At 31.8% G+C, this 9,810-nt stretch overlaps 1 protein-coding gene across 1 annotated transcript; it reads left to right on the top strand.

The window, feature by feature from the left end:
* LOC113851544 lies at positions 1-748 on the top strand. The gene is made up of 2 exons (XM_027482055.1): positions 1-101; positions 468-748. Exons 1-2 carry the CDS (start codon positions 20-22, stop codon positions 599-601), a joined length of 216 nt encoding a protein of 71 aa, XP_027337856.1. The 5' UTR covers positions 1-19; the 3' UTR covers positions 602-748.
* Positions 749-9,810: the final 9,062 nt, after the last annotated feature.

Here is a 9,810-nt window from a genome sequence, read left to right as displayed (position 1 = left end):
GCATATATATTTCCCAAACATGAAGGCCATTCTTATTGCATTCTTACTGTTGGCTACTGTTATTTTCCTTCCCAGTTTAACACTTGCTCGAGAACTGAAGGGTAAGACTGACTAATTTAACTTCCAAGTTTTAAAGATTGTCTTATTTTTCATTATTAGACTTAATACTTCAGTTCTTGTAGAACATGTAATGTAAAATTGGAATCTTTTTCTTTCTTGTGTCCTTATTGAACATGTTTCAAACAAGAAATATCCAATTAATTGTTACATTCCCGCTGCTATATCATGTTTTTTAAATAAATCATAACTTGAAACCTACCTAAAAGCTCTATCTCATGGCAACATAGATACAATTTGCTTCTTTTATGGTTTTATACTTTTCCGAAGACATGCATCATGCATGTATCGAATCTACCTGCTTCGTATATTTGGAAATAATTTAATGATAAAGATGCTTTTAAATGCAGCAACAGAGGTGTTTAATAATGGGGACCCTCAAAAACCTGCTATTAAGTGTGACCCTAATAAGTCTTACAGGAGTTGCTTACCGCCGAAAGCAGCACCGAAAGCAACATGTAATCCATACTCGCGTAATTGCTGATCAACATCGATCAAATTCACAAATTGGGAGATCAGAAGATATAATAATGCATGGAGTTTTCGAGGGGAGAAGTTCTTCTTACCCAAAAGTATCAATAAACTTTAGTTTTAAATTGTAGGTGTTACTACTTTTTAACGCTTCCTGTGTTAAAATTGAGCCTACATATATATTGCTTTAGAATTCCCTGTGCTTCGGCTGAATAAGACGACTTTTATTTTTATTTTCCAGTATGCAGTTGCAATAATCTTGTAATTCTGTGAAACAAAAGAATAATATGAAAACTCCAGTTATGATTTGATAAGCGCCTATCCATTAATTATAGTTAAATTTCATGTTATTTGTGTCATCATTTAAAAAAAAAAAACTCATGGATTCAGTTCTTCTAAAAGAATACATGTAATGTGTTACCCAAAAACACAACTAGAAAAATTAATTTTTCCCACAGTTTTTTTCACATGGTTTATATAACTGTTGTTAAATTTGAATATTACCTACAATTTAAACAACTATAGTTAAATTTAAATATTTTATGCGGTTTATTGTAATAACCATAGTTAATTAATGAAAGTTGTGAAAAATTCAGGTAATTATTAAAATATTTTTTTCATCCATTTATTATAACCTTGCCCGCACAAATACCCTTCTCTCTCAATCCCAAAACATAACCCTATCATGCATTGAGAAAATAGCATCCTCTTACTAAACTCCTTTTTGTATCAATTTTGTGCCCTCTCTATCGTGTAAAGGTTCGATTGAATCTTCCTAATGTCTCCTAACCAAGTACAATTTGTGTTTAACGTTTGGAGTTTGTGTTTGGGGTTAAAGTAGTGGAGTTGTCGTTGAAGAGCGAGAGAGAGTGGTTCTTTAAATGTGGGTGGGAAAACTTGAAGTTAGAAAGTATTTGATGTTTGTTTTGTATATATTTTACTTGAATTTAAAGAATCACAGTTGATGATGTAGATTAGTTGGATGTGTAGTAAGGTTAGTGGGATATTTTTGTATGATACCGAGCAATTAATATTCAGAGACATTGAGATTCGTAGTTTGCTTGTTATTACAACTATTTTTACCTTGGAACTTGTAGTATTTTGTTTATTGCTCATGTATGCATTTTCTTGACTTTTCCTTTCACCATATTACTATATACAATTGAATTCTACAATTTATTTTTATAGCATCTTACTCGTTAGTTTTATGCTTGTTATTTTTCTTGCTGTTTTAAGATTTGGTTAAGTGTCAATCTTCTTTCTATTTAAATTTAATATCCTATTATTTATTTCTTTTTTGTTGAGTGCAATTGTGCACTTAATGCCCCTATAAACTTATTTGCTTTAAGTTGATTTGGTGATTGGTTGGTCTAGGCTAATGGTTGTTTTGTGTAGCTTCAAAACTTTCATTCTAGCCTCTGCCACTAAGCTGCGAGTAATTAACGGTGGTTATAGAACTGTGAGTAATTAACAGTGGTTATTGAATCGCGGGTAAATAACGGTGTTTATAAAAAATTGCAGTTAACTAACAGGGGTTAGGTAACCATGAGAAATACAACAACTACCTAGGTTGTCCAAAACTGTAGATAATTTGTTTGCTATGCTTAAATTAGCTACGGTTTTGTTAACTATGGGTAACGTTATTTACAGCAGTTTAAACCGTTGTTAATATCATAATTAACCGTGAGTAAATTATCCTTTTTTTGTAGTGAAAAAATAAGAATTTATTTATTATTAATTTATATTTAAAAAATTTTAAATTATTTTTCACTTTACACTTTTTGTGTCTTTAAAAATGTCAAACTCAACATCACCATTGTCATTGATAAGGTTAAAAATTGTTATCACTCAACCTCTTCAAAACTACACCCTTCAATACAAGAAAGAAAAACTATACACAAAAGAAAGATTTAAATGAATCTAAGTGTCATCAATTTATAGTAAACTAATCTAAAGTTTACATTACACACTATCATATTTCATTAGTATAACACCTTTATTTTTATTCTCTTATTTTTGAAAAAATAAGAATTTTGGTATAAAGTTTCTCGCTTGAGTGAGATGTGTGTCACTCAAGCAAGACAAAGTCATTTTGAATTAAGCTTTCTGGAGCATTCTCAGTTAAACAAGAGAGGATAACACTGCCCTAACTATCCTCTTGCTAGGTGATCAACAATTTCACTTGAGCGAGAAGTGATCTTGCCTAGGCAAGGACTCACAAGAAATAGCCAACTCTCTGGATCCATTCTCACTCAAGCGAGAATACCTCTCCTCAAGTGAGAATACCTCTCGCTTATGTGAGAATATAAAAAAAAAAGGCTAGAAAAGATATTATCTGGTTCTCTCGCTCAAGCAAGAGCTTGCTCGTTCAAGACAAAACGTGTCAGTTTGAAGGGTATTTAAGGGAGTTCGCATTGAAAATTTTCATTTTTCATGAAAATCACCTCTCCCTCTTAATTCTCTCTGTTCTCTCCCTCTCTCTTCTTAGAGAAATCCTCCTCTAACCGTAAATCTCTCTCTGATCTGAACTCAAACGTCTATTCCACTTGAATCCAAGTAAGTTTCTGGAGCTTAGCTCTTGAATCTCGTTCCTTTTTCTCTGTTCTTTCTTTGCATAATAATACTCTATACTGTAATATTAGGAAGAACTTCTGTCTTGGGTAGTATTTCTGGTCAAAACTTGAGCTCCTTTCTAGATCTCACAAAAAATTTAGTCTTAAAGACACTACTAGAAAAGCGCTACTTACATATGGTCAATACAGATGGATTTACAAACAGATTTTTGGTTTTTTTTCTATTTTTTTTATAAATTTTTGAAAAATCTGTCTGTATTGACTGTCTGTAGTTGGCCTGTCATTTGGCGCGAAATATTATAGACAAGAATTACATACGGATATTTCTGTCTGTAATTTGAAAATGGGAGGGAAATTTGGAATGGGAGTTACAGATGGGAAAATCTGTTTGTAAATATTTTTGTTTTTGACTGACTTTTCATCTGACAATTTACAGAGGGATTTATCCGTCTATAACTGTGTTTGACAAATTTATAGACAGATAAATCCATCTGTAAGTGAACCTTTAAAATGCACTGTTTCATTAAACTATTTACAGACAAATTTTTCCGTCTATAATGTGCAAAACACATAAATTCGTGCCTCCTCCTTCTTCCTCCTTATTTTGCATAATTTCCTCTCTCTCACCTCTCTCTCTCTATCTCTCTCTAGGAGCTTCAGTTTTTGGGCCTTTGCGAGTGATTGGAGCATCCATTTGAAAGATAATTTGCATCATTGTGTTCTTAGTACATACTGTAACTTTTAATCGGTTTAGTTTTTCTATTTTTTGATGTATTTTAGAGACTTAAAATTTTTAAGATAGAATTGTAGGATTAGAGATTGTATGACTGGAGAGAAGGGCGTAGAGGTCCTTCTCCGAACCTGATTATTGTGTGCTGTAGGATTGTTTGTATTTGTGGAGTTTGTAGAATATACATGTTGTGTAGTTATAAGGGGATGTGCTTTAGAACGGTTTAGGATTGTAATGTGTATACTTTTTATGCATTAATTAATAGATTGTTACATAATATATAGATTATGTGTAAAGAAAATTTAGATTTTTGTATTAAGTATGTGTAAATAAATGTAAGGAAATATTCATATATTAAGGGAGATTCTGCCAAAATTTACATTAGAAATTTGTTGTATTAAGTGTAAACAAATGTAAGGAAATATTCATATATCAGGAGAGATTCTGCCAAAATTTTCATTAAAAATTTGTTTTATTAAGTATAAACAAATATAATGAAATATTTATATATTAGGAGAGATTCTGCCAAAATTTACATTAAAAATTTGTGTAATATCAAATAAAAGGTTAATACAATATTGTGTATTTGTGTATTTGGTCTCTAAACGTGTATTATATTTGTTTCAGATATGGCAGGTAAAGGTAAGAAAAGTGTTGCTGAGCGTCTTAATCGTGACAACACTCCTTCACCACTTTCACCTCTGCACCAGCTACTATGCAGACCTCGCATGATAGGGGACAAGAGTAATTTATCATGGTGCCCAACCCTGGGTATGTTGCTCCTCCCCCTTCACTACCGACTATACATGTAACACAACATCTTTCTACATAGGGCACAAGTGAGGGATTCACTACTATCCTAGCTGTAAATGGGTAGCAATCATCATAGACTCAGGCATCATCGAGATCGCTTCCAACTTTAAGATGGGATGAGTCTACTTGGTAAGTTAAATTTAAAATATGAATAATAACTCTATTTGATGTGAATGTTATAATAATTGTATTATTTTATTGTGTGTTAAGTTGGATCCCATCGCAGAAAGGTTTCCACTAGGTGACAGATACTATTAAGAAGATGTTTGATGCGCCTTACACAAGTTTTGCAAAAGTGCCTAAAGATATAAAGATGGAATGGTTCAAAGATTGGAAGGTAATAACAGTTAATTAATTTCAGCTAAGTGTAATTAGATATTGTTTATTGTAATTCTGTATTTATGTAGAGCAACTTCTCCATTACCCCCATGATGCAAAAGATGATTTTCAAGGCATGGAAGAGTCACATTGCGAAGTGACTAAGACAAATGTACACTAAAGCCCATTAGGATCTATCATATGCTAATTGGATAACACCTAACTTTCTTCATGTTTTGCAGGAGTATTGGGGTACGGATGAGTTTAAAAATCTTTCCGTAAAGAACAATACTCCTGCAAATTTGGTATGTGATTTTTAATTTTCTTTTAAAATTTATTTTATTCAATCTATAATTGATGAGTGAGATGGTGATTTAATTGAAATTACAAGAAAAATCATTAAAGAGACCACCTACACATGGAGAGGTGTTCAAGGAGATACATACTCGCAAGAGAGACAAAACCTTGTGAGTTGATACACAATCTTAGGCCACATATGTAAGTCATTCTTATTGACACTATATGTTATTATTAATAATTTATTAAATAGTTTTCGATACTAATATATAATTATCTGCATTGAACTGTAGGATAACTATGTTCAAAGGCTTGAGGAGACATCTTCTTAGGATTCAAAGTCAGTTGATGAGGATACTATATAGTCAGAGACGGTGGGTGGCCTTTATAAAGGTAGCATTTATGGCATGGGGAGCTGCTTTGCAGACTTTATGTCCCCTACATCTGTCATCGGAGATGCCCTTTCTCTTATACCTGAGGAAGTGGAGGACATGGTCCATACTTAAGTCTATGCCCTCAATGAAGAACTGCAAAAGCAAAACGAGGAGATATGAAAGACCAAGAAAAGTGCATGCAAGAAGAAGTAGGTAAAGAAAATGGAGAAGAAGGTGGCATCAAGGATGCGATGCAACAACAACATATGCAGATGCAGCAACAACATATGCAGATGTAGCAGATGCATACATACTTTGATCTCATAAGAGCAAGCACCTCTACACATATACCTCTTCCTCCTCCTCCACCAGCTCCAACACCACCAATCTTTAGCTTCATGCATCATTCCTCCTCTAACTGCTCCTCTACTAATGGCGATACTTTTTCACAAGATGATCATAGCGATTATTAGTGATGTACAATGTTATTTTATTTTATTTAGATGTTTACTTCTTCATTTGTAATGACATTTTAATTTTACATTTTATAAATAATTTCTAATTTTAAATATATAATTTTGTAGTTTTTATTATGTTTATAAATTGTAATAATTAGGAACAATGAGGAGTAATTGTGTTTATAAAAAAATGAACAAATTATTTTGAAATTTTATAAATAAATTACAAACAAATTTTTCTGTCTATAATTCATAGACAAAATTTTCTATCTGTAAATTACAGACAAATTTTTTTGTCTGTAATTATTTAACAATGTGCATATTACAGATGAACTGGAACCGTCTGTAATTTTGTCTGTAATGCTAAAATTTGTCTATAATAAGGAGAAAATTCATCTATATTTGCAATTTTTCTAGTAGTGAGACCTATTTCCAGGTAAGAGGAGTGATCCTGAATCCTAGATTCCATTTGTATGTTTAGTCTGAAGAACTTAAAATACCTCATTTTGAATAGTAAATATGAAGTATTTTTTTGAAAGTATTACGTGAAAAATAGACTTTTGGCATGGAAATCTATGATTGAATCAATGAATCACTTCAACCAAAATTTTATAATAATAGTTATAAACGAACAATGTTTTAAGAAGTTTTCATAGCAAGTTACTTAGTATGTGTATATATATATATATATATATATATATATGTATGTATGTATTATTAATGTTGTTAATTAGTATTTTTGGAATAATTCATATATTAAATGATGAAAAGGTAGAATTGTTGAACTTTAAGATATAAGACTTATCTAAGACTGAGAGAGTATGATCTTGACAAGATGTTTCTGAACTATGTGATTGGTCTGAGTCTGAAGGTGTTTGACCTTTGGCACATTATATTAAATTGTGTGATGATATGCTTCTTTATTTTACCAACATGTGCTTGGATGAGATTTGAATTGTCATGAAAAGTTGAGCATATATGATTAATTGATTTAGAATGATATATGACAATGAATAAAGATTGTGTCAGGTAAGTTGATGCATATTGATTGATGAATTGATGTTGATGAAAAGTGCTTAATTTCCTTTGAATGATAAAAAGCGTTTTATTAGTAAAAATTGACGAATAAAGGGCTGATGTGAATGGGTGTACATGTAAATTTAAGTTGTTTATGTGGTAAAAGTGGAAAGAGAAATATTGATAAATTGTGTATAATGTGAAATGCAGATAAATATGTGTCATGAGAAAAATGTTGATAAAGTGTAAGAAAAAAGAATGGAGTAACTGATGTATGTGTCATAAAAACACCGATTAGTGTGATTATGACATGTGTGTTGTAATACATTGATGAATGAGATTATAACACATGTGTTAATACATTGATTAGTGTGATTGTAACACATGTGTTAGGATAATTCAATTGATATGAGAAATATGATTTTGGTGTGCCACTGTTGAGTTATCGCATGAATAGTTCAAAGATACACTGCGGGTATAGAGTCCAGAGGTGATTTGGAAAATTTGGAAGAAATGAGGGTAATGAATGTTAATAGCTTATGTGTACACAGTTGGTAACAAAAGCATTCATAAGGCCTCACACTCATTTCGTGACTATACCTTTGCTATGAATGCCTAATAAAGCACACATTGTATCCGTGTGTGGTGGCTGACAATGACTATTCATGCTGACATAAGTCTATCATAACTAGGAAGAGCATGTTGGTAGCAATTTAAGAGCCTGTGAGTACCTAGAGTACTCTTATTTGGTGAATATTTCAGAATTGAGAGAATTTAATGGGTGAGGGAAGCTCACCCTTACAAACAATTTCAGGTAAAGAAGAAATAAATGAAGATGGATCCATTCAAGGATCATACTCGCACAAGACTATAAGGAAAGGAACTATTATGTTATGATTAGTTATTTTAAGGACTGTAATTATATTAATTGAGTTTTTATTTAAAACTTACAATATTTTGATAAACTTTATTGTAAATAATGATTTAAGGTTTATGTGTAGTATTTAATAGTTAATTGTTTGAATTTTAATTTATATTCAGTTTTAGTTTGAAATTTTTTTTTAAAAGGTTTGTTTGTATTATTATCTCAAAATATGTATATATACTTTAAATTTTTAGCTTTCATTTTAACTATAAATTTAAGTTATGAAACGTATTTCATTTTTTCCATGAATGAGAATTTTGTACAGACAAAAATTTTAAAATTGGCTAACTTCTGTAAGATATATTTATATATCTGAACAACTTACTAAAAATATCTAGAACTTTTAAAATTTTCATCAAGTTTTATTCAAATATATATATATATATTTGGGAGGCTTTAAGTGGAAAGAAATATAATCTAGTTAGATGGCACACTATCTGTAAACCTAAAGCTGAAGGAGGTTTGGGTTTTAAAGACCTTGTAACTCTTAATAAAGCTTTCTAATAAAATTATGTTGGATACTTGTCACTTCTCCTTCTAACATCTGGGCCCAAATTCTTAGTTACAAATATCAATTCTCTCTTTGCCATTTCCCTTCCAGTAGGGCAGGACTTTCTTCTTCCTATCTTTAAGTATAACTTCTATTTGGCCTAATTTTTCTCAGGATCTGAAATGGCTGATTAAAGATTGCATGTCCATTAAATTCTAGACTGATGATTGGTTACCTAATTTTCATAATTTAGCTAGTCATTCTGAATACCATATACCTTAGCTTGATTTGAATACCCCTGTTACTTTCTTTTTTGCTAATGGAAACTAGGATTGGGCTAAAATTCGAGATGCCCTCCCTGATTATATATGTGGCCTTGATAAAGTGTTCTTATCTCTAACTAGTAATGAGATTTTTTCCATTAAAATTGCATATTCTTTGCTTTCTGCTCATCTTAGTTCTCCTACCAACTGTAATAATATCTTCAATGTAATTTGAAAGTGGAAAGGTCAACCTAAAATTACTCTGTTGCTCTGGAAAGTTGCTCATGGGCGTCTACTCACTAATGAGGAAAGATACAGGAGGAATATATCCTCTTCCTAAATTTTCTCTAGATGTGGAAATCATACTGAATATGTTATGTATGTGTTAAGGGATTGTGTTTTTGCCAAAGAGGTTTGGGACCATTTTATTTTCCAAAATCAGTGGATCCCTTTTTACAACCTTGGTCTTTCTGATTGGTTATTGTTGGACCTATATAATCCTTCATTTAGTCCATTTAACAATTGGAATAGTTTATTTGGCTATATTCTTTGCCATATTTTCAAATCATAGTATTCAGACCATAGAGATAGTCCATATAGCTTTATTTGACACTGATTACTTTTTATCTAGTTGTTGGTAGCCATCTCAATCTTTTGCAGTCTTAGTCTCTAATCCCAAAAGTTTTAAATGATGTCCTTCTCCTTCAAAACAATTCAAGCTGAATATTGATGGGGCTATCTCTAACTCTAACAGTGCCGCCTCTACCTGTGGAGGCCTCATTCATGATGATCATTGGGAAGTTGGTGCTTGGATTCTCCAGCAAATTGAAGCCTTGCACACCTCTGGCGGCTAAGCTTTGGGGGGTTCTCCTTGGTGTCCAATTGGTGATCAGCCAGAACATTCATACAATGTGGATTGAGAGTGACTCTAAGAAGGCTGTTGGTCTTATGGACCTCCTTAAAT

This window comes from Abrus precatorius, unplaced genomic scaffold (assembly GCF_003935025.1).
Source record: "Abrus precatorius isolate BTA unplaced genomic scaffold, Abrus_2018 Scaffold9, whole genome shotgun sequence".
Lineage (NCBI taxonomy): Eukaryota > Viridiplantae > Streptophyta > Magnoliopsida > Fabales > Fabaceae > Abrus > Abrus precatorius.
The sequence above is the reverse complement of the archived record's forward strand: the minus strand, read 5'-3'. Positions and strand labels throughout refer to the sequence as shown.